Raw genomic sequence first — 18,724 nt, forward strand, 5'->3', positions numbered from 1 at the left:
AAAAATACAAGTGGACACATGTTTGGGTCCATTATTGGTATTTCATTTTTTACAAATTCACCTTTGCACCTGAATCAAAACCTCTCATTCTTTTCCTCTCTCCCATAGTATAACTAACTGAACAAAAGATTAACAAACAATCTGGTTTTAAAAACCTTAATCTACAATAGATAGAAAGCCAAAATTGGAAAGTAATCAATATATCTGGGGGAAAATAAACAGGAAGTTCCACCAAGTAATGACTTTTCATAATTATTAGCAGTTGCCAATCTCATCAAGAAGGTAATCTCACTTTAAGAAGGGGTGAACAGTTGTTTGAAACTGCTTTAAGACCTGAACTTAGCTGAGGAATGCCCATGATAGACTGAAGGAATTGCCTGGGAATTTGAATTTTTTTGCGAGGCAATTCCTCTGCACCTGGAACCTTCTAAAAGTCTCCATTTAATTCTGATAGTTCCTGATCAAATTAAGTAGAACAGACATTTAGGAAACGTTTAAACGATTGAAGGATTCAGAGTAATCCAAGATGGAGGGCAAGAAAAAATTGTGGTGTAAGAGCTTCTCCATTTTTGAGGTATTTTCAATGTTGGAGCTGATTTTCTTGAATTCGAGGAGTAGTATTTCCTGTTTTATAAGCTGTTGCATTGTTTGGAGCTTTTGGGCAAAAGATCAAAACAACAGTAGTTTAAAAAGGAGGAAGACAGACCAAGACAGTGACCACTTGGGAAGTGAATCAAACAGAGACTTAAACCTGCATAACTGTCTGATCCAGCAGTCAATCAACACACTCACTGTTCTGCTGTTTGATTTCAAGTATTTCTGGCTACCAGAGTCATCTAAGAAAAGTTAATAAACAGCAGAATCTACAGCTGACCTTGGAGAAAGCTGTGTGGGAGAACTCACAGCATGGGAGCAGCTAATGGTTTTTTTAAAGTGTAACCTTACTGTTTTCTTTAGTAAATCTACAGTAGTAGTTCGAGGGGGTCCCTTTTTGATTTTGTTTTATGGCGATCTGTTTCATGATTAAACTTGAAAAAAAATATAAAATATAGGTGCAAAGTTAGCCTGGAGCCATGTTTTTCAGAGCAATAAGACTGTGCTATTTTTTTTGGTTTGTATATTGTTAAGGTGCAAAGATGGCCCTTAGTAGAATGATGCATTCTTCCTTTCAGATGTGGGTAATTGGGGAGAGTTTCCATGTTACTGATGATTATGTCTGCAGGAAGTGCTATTTGGATGTGAATCCTTTTGGATCACATGGATCGGTTGGACCGGCAGCGAGAGGTGATGAGGAATTTACGGGAGCTAGGGATGTGATGGATGGCAGTTACAGGGATGGAGATCAACCGTGAGAGACAGTCAGGAAGATGGGTTACCTCAGAGAGAGGGAGGCACGTCTTGCAGGAGCCTCTGTGGCTCTCCCCATCTTAAACAGGTATGCTGTTTTGGAAAATGTAGGGGCGCGGTGGACTCTCAAGGGAATGTAGCACTGACAACCAAGTTTCTGATACCGAGAATGGTTCTAAAGTAATGAGAGGTGCATCAGGTTCCAGTGTGATAGGGAACTCACTCATCAGAGGCAGGGACAGATGCTTCTGTGGCCGACATCAAGACATCAGAATGGTGTGTTAGCTCCCTGGAGCCAGGATACAGCATATCTCTGTGATAGTGCAGAATGTTGTCAAAGGGGAGAGGAACAAGCAAGAGGTGGTTGTACACATTGGAACTAATGGCATAGGAAGGGAAATGGACTAGATTCTGAGGAGAGAATATTGGACATTAATCAGGAATTTTAAAAGGTGGTCCTCGAGGATAGTAATGTCGGATTACTCCCAGTGCCACAAGCTGGTGAGGTTAGGAACAGGAGGATAGAGCAGATGAGTGCATGGCTGAGGAGCTGGTGCGGGGGAGAAGAGTTCACATTTTTGGATAATTGAAATGTCTTCTGGGGTGGAAGTGATCTGTACAAGGAGGACGGATTGCACCTGAACTGGAAGGGGGCTAATATTCTGGTGGGGTAATTTGCTCGAGCTGCTCAGGAGGATTTAAGCTAGTGAGATGGGTGGGAGTACACAGGGAAATAATGAGGAAATAGATCAGTTTGAGATTGGTACAATTGGGCAAAAAAGCAAGTCAAATAGTCAGGGACAAAGCAGAGAACAATGTAGGACTGATCAATTAAACTGCATTTATTTCTATGCAAGAGGCATAACAAATGAGGCAGATTAACCCAGGGCATGTATGGGAACATGGGATTGGGGTATTACAGTAATTTCAGAGATGTGGCATATTTGATAAGGGATAACATTATGGCTGTACTTAGAGAGGACATTCCTTGGAATATGTTCATGAAAGTTATTTGGGTGGAAGCGAGAAATAAGAAAGGGATGATCACTTTATTGAGATTGTACTATAGATCCCTCAATAGTCAGTAGGAAGTTGAGAAACAAGTTAACTGTAAGCATAATAAGTTGGTTATGGTAGGGGATTTTAACTTTCCAAACATAGACTGTGACTGCCATAGTGCTAAGGGTTTAGATGGAGAGGAACTTGTTAAGTGTGGACAAGAAAATTTTCTGATTCAGTATGTGGATGTACCTACTAAAGAAGGTGCAAATTCTGACTTACTCTTGGGAAATAAGGCAGGGCAGGTGACTGAGGTGTCAGTGGGGGAGCACTTTGGGGCCAGTGACCATAATGCTATTAGTTTTAAAATAGTGATGGAAAAGAATAGATCAGATCTAAAAGTTGAAGTTCTAAATTGGAGGAAGACCAATTTTGATGGTATTAGGGAAGAACTTTCAATAGTTGATTGGAAGCAGGTGTTCACAGGTAAAGGGATGGCTGGAAAATGGGAAGCCATCAAAACTGAAATAACTGAGTCCAGAGACAGTATGTTCCTATTAGAGTGAAGGGCAAGGCTGGTAGGTGTAGGGAATGCTGGATAATGAGAGAAATTGAGGGGTTGGTTAAGAAAAAGAAGGAAGCATACGTCAGGCATAAATAGCAGAGATCGAGTGAATCCTTAGAAGTGCATTAAGGCAGTAGGAGTATACTTAAGAAGGAAATCAGGAGGACAAAAAGGGGTCATGAAATAGCTTTGGCAAATAGGATTCAGGAGAATCCAAAAGGATTCTACAAATACATGAAGGTAAAAAGGGTAACTCGGGAGAGAATGGGGTCCATTAAAGATCAGCAAGGCTGCCTATGTCTGGACCTGCAGAAGATGGGTGAGATTCTAAACCAGTATTTTACATCAGTGTTTACTGTGGAGAAGGATATGGAAGGTATAGAACATGGGAAAATAACTAGTGACATCTTGAAAATAATCCATATTATGGAGGAGGAGGTGCTGGATGGCTTAAAACGCATAAAGGTGGATAAATTTCCTATTTCTGATCAGGTGTACCCAAAACTCAGTGGGAAGCTAAGGAAGTGATTGCTGAGCCTGTTGCCGAGATATTTTTATCATTGGTAGTGACATGTGAAGTGTCGGAAAGCTGGAGATTGGCTAATGTAGTGCACTATTTAAGAAAGTTGGTAAGGCAAAGTCAGGGAACTAGAGACCAGTGATGGTTAAATTGTTGAAGGGAATCCTGAGGGACAGGGATTACATGTTTTGGAAAGGCAAGGACTGATTAGGGATAGTCAACATGGCTTTGTGCATGGGAAATCGTGTCTCACAAACTTGATTGAGTATTTTGAAGAAGTACGAAGAAGATTGATAAGGGCAGAGTGGCGGATGTGATCTATATTGATTTCAGTAAGTTGTTTGACAAGGTTCCTCATGGGAGACTGGTTAGTAAGTTTAGATTCTATGGAGAGCTAGCCATTTGGAGACAGAACGGGCTCTAAGGTGTGAAAGGTTGCTTTTCAGCCTGGAGGCCAATTATCAGTGATGCCACAAGGATATGTGCTGGGTCTACTGCTTTTCATATTTATATAAATGATTTGGATGTGAACATAGGAGATATGGTTAGCAAGTTTGCAGATGATTCCAAAATTGGAGTTGTAGTGGACAGCAAAGGAAGTTACCTCAGAGTATAATGGGATCTTGGTCAGATGGGTCAATGGACCAAGGAGTGGCAGATGGAGTTTAATTTAGATAAATGTGAGATGCTGCATTTTGGAAAAGCAAATCAGGGCTGAATGTACACACTTAATGGTAAAGCTCTGGGGTGTGTTGCTGAACAAAGAGACCTTGGAGTGCAGGGCGATGTTTCCTTGAAAGTAGAGTTGCAGCTCGATAGGATAGAGAAGAAGGCATTTGGTATCTTTGCCTATTGGTCAGTGCATTGAGTTTCAGAATTGGGAGGTCATGTTAAGGCTGTACAGGACATTAGTTCTGGCACTTTTGGAGTTTTGCAATTCTGGTCTCCCTCCTATAAGAAGGTTGTTGTGAAATTTGAAACGGTTCAGAAAAGATTTTCGATTGCTGTGAAAAAGGGGTGTGGTTTGCCTTCCTCTGACAGTTCTGAGCTATGAAAGACCCATCAGAATGGAAGTATGGCTTTGTGTTTCTAAGGGACCCCAAAGCAGTCTGTCCTGTTAGAAAAACGGAGCTCTCTCTTTTCATTTAAAAAAAAATCAGTCAGACTGGTCTTCTGCGTGAGATGGCCACCTTTTGGAAAATCTGGCAATGTGTTTTCAGTTTGGGTGCAAGTTTGCAAATGTTGCAGCAATGAATGATTATCGATGTAGTGTTGTGAAAGTTTTGTATGAATGTGGATTTGAAATTAAAATACAATATAAAGTGAATCCCGATGGAATACATTTCTTATGTTTTAGCTGATGCCAGCATATGTGATGTTTTAAACCAATAATTTGGAATTTAAATAACTAGATTCACTCTCTAAGTCCTCCAGATCTGTATCGCACCCAAGGGAAATGTCAATCATTGTATCCATGTTGTCTTCTGTCACCATAAATAATAAACAGCAGAAGAGATAGAAACTGAGAGAGTTGTTGAAACCTGTGTTTCTTGCAGGTGGATGATTAATCGTGGCAAAACAACTGAGTATGAGAGAGGGAGAAAGCAAAAGGAATGGAAGTAGGGATTGGGGAAGTAAAAGTAACACCCACGGTTCCAGCTTATTTGTATTTGTATGCTACTTTATTCCAATATATTTGACATGTCAATCATAGAGAAAGTGCAATGTCAGACCGAAAAATATGATTCCCTGTTTGAAGCATCTAAACTTTGGTTAAAATTTTAATATTTTGTGAGATGATTGATTTCTGTCTTTGCAATGGGTTACCAAGGGATCAAGATGTCAGTTTCAATATAAATTATGAGAATTCATGCTTTTTCTGCTAATTAAATTATAAAATCTGTGGCTTTGAGGCCTCCTTGTTCCATTCACCACCAAACAGGAGAATTAAGCAATTATGTTGCCATTTGTTTTGCCCCCATTTGCTGATGACCTGTCAGTGAAACTTCCACAAGGGAGCAGGTTTGAGATTCGAAAGAAAGGCTGGAGCTGATGGGGCAATGAAAGGGCTGTCACAGAACATTTTCAAATAGAGAACTTTATCAATGAAATACAATGAAAAGAGTTGCACTCATACTGATGTCCAAAAAGTGCAACTTAAGGCTATTTTTATTGAATGAAAAGATGCTCTGAGTCATCCTTTCAAGTGATTGAGATTCTGGCTGTGATTCAGTGCGTTGCAAGGTGGGGAAGGGGGCAAGGTATTTTACTAGAAATAATTTTTGCACTGGCATGCTGAAGTTTAGGTGAAATCTCAAGATCTAAATATTTCAAAATTCTAAATTATGTAATTTAGTATGAAATTGCTGTTTGGCACCATGATCATTTTCTGTATAATTATTAAAATGTACCTTCCAAAGAATCCCTTTTTAAAGTTCATATTCAGTAGATTCATCAATCTAATTTTTCAAAATAATTTGAGGTGGAAAAGTCAGCATGTGTATGTATTGAGGAAAGGGAAACAAACCATCTATTTTCTTCACCTTATAATCTCCAAACTTAATTTATGAATTTTAGGAACTTAAAAGTCCAAGATTCTTTAACTGCTGATAAATGAAAAATGCAATTCAGACTTTTTTGTCTTGTCAGCATGCAGCATAATATATTGTTCCCTTTGAGACTCAGTATTCTTGTAGTTCTGCCCTGCTGAATGCAAGACCTAAAGCATTGACAGCATTTTTTTCAGTAATTGTCAATTTAGGTATTACCAAGTTAATGTACTTTTCATTAATCAAACATAAGTAAACTAGGGGTAAATGAAAAGTTGAGAAAACTTCATGAATTTTGCCTCACTATTAATCTGGACATCTGGATCTTGAAGTACACTGCAACATTTTATGAATATTTTTCAATAAGTTTTTACCTGTTTGCATGGAGTTTAGCTGGAATTATCTTAGAATGTTAGAACACCATCTTAGTTAATGTGTAATAGTTCCTTAAATTTGAACCCTCTGAGATTTTTAAATCAAACTTGCATTTGTGTTTTCATAATAATTTTGCAAACATTGGGAAATGGTCAGAATGTTGAGCTGCTGACTTCAGTGTCTATGTTGGCATGTGTTCGTGGTTGAGGAAAGGTCCAATTAAATCTCCCAATTGTTAAATGGGAATAGTAGCATTTAGAAATAATGACCTAATGCCTATCGTTCCACACTGAGCATGCACCAAGCAGAGGCCAGAGACTGTTACCCACTGTCCCAACTGCAGCAGACAAAAAGAAACTATGCAGAATATTTCCAGACTGTTCCTGTACAGCTTTGCAGCACTGGTTTAACAAAACCAGAAATCCTGTTGACAGTTGAGGGAGTTTGTGGGACAGGGAGTAGAACCAGAAAGAGGCTGGAGAGAGGAAAACCTTCTGTAGGCAAATATTAAAATAGATCTTGCAGATACTGGGGCGTGACATAATATTTGGGTCAGATAATGGTTTTAAATAGCTTGTGCTTTGCATTGCATCTAATCGCACTTGTATTACCACATTGAATGGTTCCTACACATCGTTATTCTTCCTGAAGTATTATTTTCTGCACAGTAACAGAAATGTTTGTTGGACTTAGTTACTGGTGCACTTTGTCTTGTATCAGAAAGTTGTGCATTTGAATCCCATTTCAGACTTTCAAATTACTATTGAAGTTGACACTTTGGAATAAGTTTAGGGGAAGATTGGGGATAGACATTCTGCCTACCAGAGCAGGGTTGTAGGGATAAATTTTACAGCAGACTAGCAAACAGACAGTAAGTTCAGTCAACGTGCCATTTATCCATCATCCATCCTCCCACCTCAGCCCCTGCCTGATACCCATCACAGGGTATATAGGCACCAAGGAAGATGTCAGGTGGGTTGACTGTCCATGGCCCAATTGAGGCCCTTAATTACTCATTTAAGAGCCTCTTTCAGCTTGACTTGATATATGAGTGATGGGGTTGGGACTGCATTCAACGTGCTGCCTGGCCGATTTTACCCTGCAGGCTGGTCATTGGAAGACAAAGTGCCTCTTTCTCCAGATCCTGTGCCAATTAGACTACTCCAGCCACCCTACAGTTTTCCTCCCAAGTGCCTATCCCCTCACCATTGCACGGTGTCCATTGTGGCCCGCAGGTCTCCTCACTGAAGCCTACCAGTCTGACCCCCAGTAAAATATTGGACTTAAAGTCTGGTACCATAGCTGAAACTCACCTCCTGCCCTTCCAGCAATGTCAGTAGCAGCCATTGTTCCTGCAGGGTGCTGCCAGGGTGGGCCTCTCAGTGGATCTCCTCCTGGCAATGCACAGAAGCCCCATTTCACACTCATTAAATGGCTTGTCACACAAAATATTGAAGTAGGTGAGCCAGCTAAGCAGAGGAAGGCTTTCCCCTGAAATTTACACCAGGGCACAGGGAGCCCATGCTTGGTAGGTAATCCTCCTTGCTAAAAGCAGGCCCATTCTTTGGCTAAGAGTGACTCCTGGGCAATATTTATTCCTTAACTCATGTCAGAAAAACAGATTAAGAGATCACTTATCACAGTGCCTTTTATGGAATCTTGCTGTACATAAATTGCTCACGTGGTTATTTGTCAACATCATGTCAGCAATCGTGCTGCAGACGTTTTAAAGTTGCTTTGAGAATTCATGCCTGGCAAATGTATGTATTTCCATTGAAAGTCCACATCCCAAAAGATGCTCTCAACTTCACTGTTGGTGTATTCTTCTTTTGTAGAATGTGAAGGATGATGGGCAACACGTGTGGAGACTGAAGCACTTTAACAAACCTGCTTACTGCAATCTTTGTTTGAACATGCTGATTGGTTTTGGCAAGCAAGGCCTCTGCTGTTCCTGTGAGTATTGTGAGGATTTGGAAGATGAACTGTCAAGCTTTCTTCACAAAGGCAATTCAATCACATACTTTCCTAACTTCATTAATCAAGTATTCAAGATGAATTGTACTCTTAGAAAAATGCTGTTTTCTGTCTTATTGGGTGTACAAAGCAGCTTTCTAAGTTTTCTTTTTCATTTTCTTTTGAACTGATCACTCTATGGACAAAATAATAAGGCAATGCTGCTGGTTGCTGTGTCTGAAAGCTCCAGGATAATATTAACCCTTAAACAAGTACTCTGATCAGCACTGGGTAAGCAGCTATCCCTCTGTTCTAAAGTAGAGGCCCCCATTGCTATGTATTTGAAGATTTCATCAATTTTATGAAATGCACGCCACATCCTATTTTGCAACAGTCCTATGTACCAAGCCTCCTAGCATCAAATAGGTGCACATCCTATTGAACATTAAATCATAATATGATTATTAATTTCAACAAACCCAAATGGTTGGAATGTTTGTTTTCCAAGTAAGCAATACTCCTTGAATATCATATAACTGTAAAACATATAATATTGTGTTAATAGATTATTAATCATTGTGCAATGGACATTTTTCATTGTTTTGTTGAGAACTAAAACACTTTAACAGCACTTCAGAATAAATCCTCTGAAGTGACCATTTAACAAGCGAATACCTTTGAAAAAAACAACTATTTTTTATTCACACTGAAGACTATTTGGATATTTGTTCTATTTGTAGGATGTGTTTTGCTGAGTTTACTAAACAGTGGATTTACTGTCCAAAGCTAACCAGATCCTGTGTGACAAAAAAAAGGTTTAAGGTTTTGCATGGCATTCTGAATACTTCATATTGGTCTCTCTGTTAAAATTATCGAGTATTTTAAGATTTGCAATGTAATGAAGACACTAAATTAGGAATTTACTTGTCAAATGTAAACTTGGGTAATTTGAATTAAACAATTTGAATTAGGGGGCATGTACCATATTATGTGTCAGATTAAAACCACAGACCATAATAAATGGAACAACTGTCGTTGCTTGGTGGTACTGAACTTGAGTATTACTGAAAAAAGTGACATGTTTTTGAAGCTTTTCATTTTGTACCCAATCATGACAGGCATAAGAATATCAAATTACAAATACTGCAACAATTCTCCTCCCACCCCTCTCAGATTTCCAGTCTTCTCAGCCCTCTTTCCCCCCCCCCCCCCCCCCCCCTCCATTCCTGATGAAGAGCTTATGCCCAAAACATCGACTCTCCTGCTCCTCAGATGCTGCCTGACCAGCTGTGCTCTGGTCAGCTGGTCCAGTGCCACACTTTGACTTTCTACCATCTGCAGTCCTCACTTTCTTCTACTTCCTCGATTGTTTAACCAGATATGCATGAGAAGCATTGTTGTGTTTGTTTCATCCATGAAGATGTTAAATAATGTAAATGATGGTGTCAACAGTCTGTACCAGTGTGTGCATAATGGCAGGTGGCTAGACCACCCTTAAATCTATTGACGGCCTTAAGTGGCTAATGAGCTACCATGTTAGAGCCTCAGTGTGTCTCTGAAGCAGTTTTTGAATCTGAGTGTCAAGGTGATGCATTGCAGCTTTGATTGCATGTACTGGCGCTGAGCAAGAAGGGGATGTCTCCTGTCAGAACTATCAGCAGCGCACTCCAGACTTATACCCCACGTTCTGAGCTTCCATTCCTAGTCTCTGAACCATTGTCGTACCACCCTTGTGGAGATCTCCCAAGTGAGACTGTTCAAAATCCTTGGACCTATCTCAAGACTGAGGACATCTTCTCTTCCTCTTTTAGACTATTTTCAGTTCCAACAGTGGCTACTACTTTCTCCTCCTCTGCTGGGACTGTAGAGCTGCCGGTCAATCAGAATAGCTAACTCCTTTGACTGACTGCTTGCTGCCTTCAGCTTGCCACCTCGTCTGAGTTGCTACCATTCCTTCCCCACCAGTCCCACCTGCCCCTGCTCCCTCTAAACTTCCTGCTTTGTCACTTCACTCTGCTGAGCTCCCACTTGCTGAGAGGGAAGGAGGCAGTGAGTGGAGCTATGAGCAGGGAAGCAAAGATCAGAAGACCATATGAAGGTCGATGAGAAGACCCTATGAAAGATATCTGCTGAGCGATAGCTTCAAACTCCAGGAGCTGATGTGAGTGAGTTTCATCCATTAAATCCATCTGATTAGCCATGGCAGACTTGGCTTTCATCCATTAATTTCCTGTTATGGGGAAGCCAATGGATTCTTTGCTCTTGGCCTATAGTGGCAGTAGTCCACACACAATGACCAGGATCTGAACAGACGTTATAATTAAGTGCAGGACATTTGATAGACTGTTGTGCTTTGTGCTGGTTCATAGCTTAGAGAAAATACTGGTCACGATCTTGGTGAATAGTGAAACAGGTTTGAGGAACTAAATGGCAGACTCTTGCTTTCATCTTCAGTCATCTATAAAAAGAAAATAAGCACATGGCCTTTTGACTGCTGGGTGGCACCGTATCTCAGTGGTTAGTGCTGCAGCCTCACAGCACCAGGGACCTGGGTTTAATTCCAGCCTCGGGCAACTGTCTGTGTGGAGTTTGCACGTTCTCCCAGTGTCTGCGTGGGTTTCCTCCGGGTGCTCCGGTTACCTTCCACAGTCCAAAGATGTGCGGGTCAAGTGGATTGGCCATACTAAATTGCCTATAGTGTTAGGTGCATTAGTCTGGAGGAAATGGGTCTGGGCGGGTTACTCTTCGGAGGGTCGGTGTGGACTTGTTGGGCCGAAGGGCCTGTTTCACACTGTAGGGAATCTAATCTAATCTAATCCTTATTGAACTTAGATCCACTGGATATTTTATCAAGTGCTGAACGTTTATGTGCATATGTATTTTGATCATAATCTGCTTTTATCTTGCAGGAAAATAAAATACTTGTCAACTTGATACACAATCTGCTTTTGCTGGTTTTAGTCATGCAGTATAAAGACTAAGATGACTGACCTGTATTTTTAATTTTGTAGTTTGCAAGTATACAGTTCATGAGCGTTGTGTGGCCAGAGCCCCACTATCCTGCATTAACACCTATGTCAAGTCAAAAAAGAATGCTACTGTAAGCCGTCCTCTAATTTAACTCTCACTGTGAATTGCATTTACTTCAAATTCCAGAGTTGGTATGTTTTCTAAACCAATGGTATGCATGTCTTCCATAGGTAATGCATCACTTTTGGGTGGAGGGAAACTGCCCAAAAAAATGTGACAAGTGCCATAAAGCCATCAAATGTTATCAAGGACTTACAGGTCTTCACTGTGTATGGTGTCAGATCACTGTAAGTATTATAGCTCCATCCATCCACAAATAATAACTAATGCCAACAAGAACAGAAGCTGTCTGAATAGCGAAGCTTTTAAGTTGTTTTTAAGTTGTTCTATTTCAATTACGAATATATAGCAAACCTCACTGCACCTTTTTATTACATGTATTCTTTCATGTAATGTAATATATAGAATTTCCTTATTATGATTTAACGTTGTGTGGCAATTTTAGAGTAAGATGAAGTAATGAAGTAATCAATTGTTTTATGATTTTGATGAATTTGGAGCTGTCATATGGTGGTAGCAAAAGTTTTCACCTGACTTTTTTCAACGTTTTGAAAAGACAGAAATGAGGAGTTTCACGCATTTCAGACTATTTGGTACAAATTGCTGAACATGATTTCAACTTGCTGCCTGTGTTTTTTTTAAAAAACAAACAATATTTGTTTTAACTGCTGTTGATATTATGTTGTAGTTCATTAAATTGAACATAATGGCAAGTCATTAGGTTGTGGAGTGATGATAATTTCATGTGTTTCAAATATCAGTAGAAATCTGTTTAAAAAGAACACAAAATGCTCAATAGGAACGGCAGCATCTGTGAAGTAAAAAGCAGAAAATTCCAGATGAACAAGCTTTGTCCAAATTGAACATAATGGGGAGAAATTTTTAAGGAAAGCAACTTTTTTTTTAAAAAAAGTAGAAGCAAGTACATCAGTGTTCCAAAGGCACATTTCATCCCAAGGTACTGAATTTCCTTAATTAAAAGACCAAGTATGAAACTAATTTTAGAACACTGTACCTGATTTGATTTAAAAAAAACCTTTTCCCTAAAAATCATTTTCAGAGGGACAAACAAAATCGACAATAAAGCTTTTTCCAAACATTAAATAAAAACAAAATACCGGACTGCTAGAAATTTGGGAAAAACATAACAGAATGCTGGAGAAACCCAATGGGCTTGGCAGGACCTGTGAAGAGAGAAACAGTTCATGTTTTTAGACTGGAATGACTCTTTATAACAGGCATTCAGCACAGTAGGTTGGGAGAACCTCTTCTTTAAGTAGAGCCGGTACATCATTTACACCCATCTGAGGGCATAGGCAAGCATTCAGTTTTACCCTTCGCCCGAAAATATTGCAATTCAGATAATGTAGCAATGCGTTGGCTTCCCAGCCTAGGTTTAAACAATCTTCTAATACTGAAGCAAGAATGTTATCACTCAGCTAAGACGAACCAAAAAAAACCTACTATAATCAAAGATATGTGCTGTTACATTGACAGTTTTACTGTGTTTTGCTATATTTTTAATTATTTTGATAACCTATGATAACCTAGAGTATTAAGTAGACAGTTTTTCATCTTAGCTTGATGATTGGGAAGCATTAATTGTACCACGTTCAGTGCCAGGCAATGATTATCTTCAACAACAAGGTCAAACCCTCAACTCTACCTTCAGTGCCACCATTATTCAAAGTTTATCATCACTATACAGGTTTTATTGACTGTAAAGTCATCTGGTCCAACCATTCCAATAATGTCCAGATATTCATGCTCCCTTCCTCCATGAGTGGGGATGGGGGAAGGCAGTGTGTGCTGGGCATTTAGAAGTGGAAAGTCCATCACTGGCCTGACTCCATTCAATTATCTCAGAGTCGGAAGGAACAACCAAAAGCAAATGGGCCAAAACATGAAGACAAAGCACTAGCACTTCCCATTTGGTATATGGTGAGGGAGTCTGAAAGACTCATTGACATTAACAGCACAAAAAGTGACCATCTGGATTATCATGCCTGTCCTGGTCAACAAAGACCTGACTGCACTAATCTAACTTTTGGATTGTCCTGCAGACTATGCCAATGCAAGTGAACATCTAAATATAACTTAAATGATACAAGAGTTTCTCTCTTAACCCCCCATTTAGACATTGAATTCGCGATTCCTATCACCCACTAAGTGAAAACAAATTCTCCGTAACTGTCCTTTTAGCTTTCTATCTCTTACTTCAAATACATACACACACACACTCTTTAACCTCTGTACTACTGGAATGAATGCTGTCTGATCAATTCTATCTTTGCACCTCTACCAGGGACACTTGCAACGTTTGCTGCTTTAAGGAACACGACTCCAACCTATCCAATTTTTCCTTCTAGCTCAGACCTTCCAGCACTGGCATCATCCTGGTGAAAACTGGAAGTAATGGAGTAATCCAGCAGGTCTGGCAGGATCTGGAGAGAAACAGAGTTAACGTTTCGAGTTGAACATTACCATTTGTCAAAATGTTAACTCTGTTTTTCTCTTGATGCAACCAGAACTGTTGAGTTTCTCCACTATTTCATGTTTTTATTTCCAATTTCTAGGATCTACAATATTTTGCTTTTATTTGAAACATTCTAGTAAGTCTCCCCTGCATTCTGTCTATTGCAATTGGATCCTTCCCATAATGTGGAGATAAGAATTGCCTGCAGAACTCCAGTTGTGGCCTAACCAGTGTTCTGTGTCAATGCACTCAATGTCCTCAGGGAGGGAGTTCCAGGAGTTTAATATGGTGACAGTGAAGGAATAGCAATATAGTTCCAAGTCAGGATGGTGAGTGGCTCTGAGGGGAATTTTGAAGATGGTGGTCTTGGCATGCATCTACCATCATTGTTCTTCTAAGTGATAGTGGTCCGGGTTTGGAATGTATTGTCTAATGAGGCTTGGTGAACTCCTGCATTTCTGTAGATGGGACACACTGTTGCTACTGAGTATTGGTTCTGGAAGGAATAAATGTTTGTGGATGTGGTGCCAATCAAATGGACTGCTTTGCCCTTGATTGCATCAAACTCCATGTTGTTGGAGCTGTGCTCATCTAGATAAGTAGAGAGTATTTGAGCACATTCCTGACTTGTCCCTTGTAGATGGTGAACAAGCTTTGTAGAGTTAGAAGATGAGTTACTCGCAGCAACATTCTTAGCCTCTGATATGTCTAGTCCATGATAATTTTCTAGTCACCTGTCACCCCCAAAAATGTTGCTGGCATGGGATTCAGTGATATTAATGCCATTGAATGTCATGGAACAGTGGTTAGGTTCTTTGTTCTTGGAGATGGTCATTGCCTGGCATTTGTCTAACTCTATTACATGCCACTTTTCAGCCCAAGATTGGATACTATCCATGAGTTGCTCCATTCCAACTTGGGGGGATATATATACTGATGATTGTACAACATTCAGCACCATCCACAACTCTCCAGATACTGAAGCAGCCACACCTGGACAATATTCAGGAAAGAGGTCTTGAGGATAACATAGTTAAGAAGGCATATGAGATACTTTTCTTTATTAGTCAAGGAGGTTGTGATGGAGCTGAATAAGACACTGCCACAGCTGGAGTACAATATACAGTTGTGGTTTCTGCATTACAGGATGGATGTGATTGTATTCAAGTAGGTGTAGTGATCATTTACCAGGATATTGCCTCAGATGGAGTGTTTCACCAATGAAGTGAGACTAGATAGGCTGGACTTATTTTCCTTGAAGAAGGGAAAGATGAGGGGACACCTAATTCAGGCGTACAAAATTGTGAGAGGCTTAAATAGCATAAATAGAACAGAGCTTTTCCCTGAGTGAAGGGGTCAAAAAAAAACAGGTTGCATAGACTTAAGGGAAAAGTATTTATGAGGGGTTAAGGATTTTTTATACACAAAGCATGGGGTATGTGGACTCATCATATATAAGAACTATTTAGATGGCTATTTGAAATACACAAAAAGGTAAAATCACTGCAGCTCTACCAGACCTTAGGGATGCTGTCTCATTACGGAGAGAGGACTAGTGGTGATTTAATCTAAGGGTCAATATACCTCATGCAAGGGGAGAAGTTAAGAAGAAGAGTCCTTCGTGATGATCTCAACTGGTCAGGAATTGAACCCACCCTGGAATCAGATCCTTCGGTCCAACCTGTCCATGCCGACCAGATATCCCAACCCACTCTAGTCCCACTTGCTAGTACCCAGTTCATATCCCTCCAAACCCTTCCTATTCAAATACCCATCCAAATGCCACATAAATGCTGCAATTGTATCAGCCTCCACCCCATCCTCTGGCAGCTCATCCCATACACGTACCACCCGCTGCGTGAAAAAGTTATCCCTTAGGTCTCTTTTATATCCTTCCCCTCTCACCCTAAACCTATGCCCTCTAGTTCTGGACTCCCTGACCCCAGGGAAAAGACTTTGACTATTTATCCTATCCATGCCCCTCATAATTTTGTAAACCTCTATAGGGTCACCCCTCAGCCTCCGACGCTCCAGGGAAAACAGCCCCAGCCTGTTCAGCCTCTCCCTATAGCTCAGATCCTCCAACCCTGCCAACATCCTTGTAAATCTTTTCTAAACCCTTTCCAGTTTCACAACATCTTTCCAATAGGAAGGAGACCAGAACTGCACGCAACATTCCAACAGTGGCCTAACCAATGTCCTGTACAGCCGCAACGTGACCTCCCAATTCCTGAACTCAATACTCTGACCAATAAAGGAAAGCATACCAAACACCTTCTTCACTATCCTATTTACCTGCAACTCCACTTTCAAGGAGCTATGAACCTTTACTCCAACGTCTCTTTGTTCAGCAACACTCCCGAGGACCTTACCATTAAGTGTATAAGTCCTGCTAAGATTTGCTTTCCAAAAATGCAGCACCTTGCAGTTATCTGAATTAAACTCCATCTGCCACTTCTCTCAGCCCATTGGCCCATCTGGTCCAGATCCTGTTGTAATCTGAAGTAATCCTCTTCGCTGTCCACTACATCTCCAATTTTGGTGTCATCTGCAAACTTACTAACTGTACCTCTTATGCTCGCATCCAAATCATTTATGTAAATGACAAAAAGTAGAGGACTCAGCACCGATTCTTGTGGCACTCCAATGGTCACAGGCCTCCAGTCTGAAAAACAACCCTCCAGCACCACCCTCTGTCTTCTACCTTTGAGTCAGTTCTGTATTCCATGAGATCTAACCTTGCTAATCAGTCTCCCATGGGGAACCTTGTCGAATGCCTTACTGAAGTCCGTATAGATCACATCTACTACTCTGCCCTCATCAATCTTCTTTGTTACTTCTTCAAAAAACTCAATCAAGTTTGTGAAACATGATTCCCACGCACAAAGCCATATTGACTATCCCGAATCAGTCCTTGCCTTTCCAAATACATGTACATCCTGTCCCTCAGGATTCCCTCCCACAACTTGCCCACCACTGAGGTCAGACTCACCGGTCTATAGTTACCTGGCTTGTCTTTACCTCCCTTCTTAAACAGTGGCACCACGTTTGCCAACCTCCAGTCTTCCGGCACCTCACCTGTGCCTATCGATGATACAAATATCTCAGCAAGAGACCCAGCAATCACTTCTCTAGCTTCCCACAGAGTTCTCTGGTACACCTGATCAGGTACTGGGGATTTATCCATCTTTAACCATTTCAAGATATCCAGCACTTCCTCCTCTGTAATCTGGACATTTTGGAAAATGTCACCATCTATTTCCCTACAGTCTATATCTTCCATTTCCTTTTCCACAGTAAATACTAATACAAAATATTCATTTAGTATCTCACCCATTTTCTGTGGCTCCACACAAAAGCCACCTTGCTGATCTTTGAGGAGCCCTATTCTCTCCCTAATTACCCTTTGTCCTTAATATATTTGTAAAAACCCTTTGGATTCTCCTTAATTCTATTTGCCAAAGATATCTCATGTCCCCTTTTTGCCCTCCTGATTTCCCTCTTAAGTATACTCCTACTTTATGCTCTTCTAAGGATTCACTTGATCTATCCTGTCTATACCTGAATATGCCTCCTACTTTTTCTTAACCAAACCCTCAATTTCTTTAGTCATCCAGCATTCTCTATACCTACCAGCCTTCCCTTTCACCCTGACAGGAATATACTCTCTCTGGATTCTTGTTGTCCCATTTTCCAGCCGTCCCTTTACCTGCAACATCTGCTTCCAATCAGCTTTCGAAAGTTCTTGCCTAATACCGTCAAAATTGGCCTTTCTCCAATTTAGAACTTCAACTTTTAGATCTGGCCTATCCTTTTCCATCAATATTTTAAAACAAATAGAATTATGGTCGCTGGCCCCAAAGTGGTCCCCCCCTGTATTTCTCGTTGCACCTGTCCTCCCTTATTTCCCAAGAATAGGTCAAGTTTTGCACCTACTCTCGTAGGTACATCCACATACTGAATCAGAAAATTGTCTTGTACGCACTTAAGAAATTCCCCTCCATCTAAACCTTTAACACTATGGCAGTCCCAGTCAATATTTGGAAAGTTAAAATCCCCTACCATACTACCCTATTATTCTTACAGATAGCTGAGATCTCCTTACAAGTTTGTTTCTCAATTTCCCTCTCACTATTAAGGGGTCTGTAATACAATCCCAATAAGGTGATCATGACTTTCTTATTTCTCAGTTCCACCCAAATAACTTCCCTGGATGTATTTCTGGGAATATCCTCCCTCAGCACAGCTGTAATGCTATCTCTTATCAAAAATGCCACTCCCCCTCCTCTCTTGCCTCCCTTTCCATCCTTCCTGTAGCATTTGTATCCTGGAACATTAAGCTGCCAGTTCTGCCCATCCCTGAACCATGTTTCTGTAATTGCTATGATATCCCAGTCCCATGTTCCTAACCATGCCCTGAGTTGATCTGCCTTCCCTGTTAGGCCCCTTGCATTGAAATAAATGCAGTTTAATTTATTATTCCTACCTGTTTGACTCACTTCTGTTCTCAAATGTACCAGTCTCAGATTGATCTCTTTCCTCTTTATCTCCCTGGGTCCCAACCCCCACCTTACTAGTTTAAATCCTTCCAAGCAGTTCTAGCAAATTTCCCTGCCAGTATATTAGTCCCCTTCCAATTTAGGTGCAATCCGTCCTTCTTGTACAGGTCACTTCTACCCCAGAAGAGATGCCAATGATCCAAAAATGTGAATCCTTCTCCCATACACCAGCTCCTCAGCCATGCATTCATCTGCTCTATTCTCCTATTCCTGCCCTCACTAGCTCGTAGCACCGTGAGTAATCCAGATATTACTACCCTTGAGGACTTCTTTTTTAAATTTGTCTAACTC

At 40.6% G+C, this 18,724-nt stretch overlaps 1 protein-coding gene across 2 annotated transcripts in view; it reads left to right on the forward strand.

Moving 5' to 3' along the window:
• Window positions 1–18,724, forward strand: part of dgkb (diacylglycerol kinase, beta) — a 729,492-nt gene that overhangs the window by 216,191 nt on the left and 494,577 nt on the right. For both annotated transcript variants that reach the window (XM_060825438.1, XM_060825439.1), the window contains exons 10-12: window positions 8,191–8,308; window positions 11,320–11,408; window positions 11,509–11,625. In XM_060825438.1, coding sequence (XP_060681421.1) covers window positions 8,191–8,308; window positions 11,320–11,408; window positions 11,509–11,625 — 324 coding nt within the window. The remainder of the gene's footprint in view (window positions 1–8,190; window positions 8,309–11,319; window positions 11,409–11,508; window positions 11,626–18,724) is intronic.

Source organism: Hemiscyllium ocellatum, chromosome 5, assembly GCF_020745735.1.
Source record: "Hemiscyllium ocellatum isolate sHemOce1 chromosome 5, sHemOce1.pat.X.cur, whole genome shotgun sequence".
NCBI classification, from domain to species: domain Eukaryota; kingdom Metazoa; phylum Chordata; class Chondrichthyes; order Orectolobiformes; family Hemiscylliidae; genus Hemiscyllium; species Hemiscyllium ocellatum.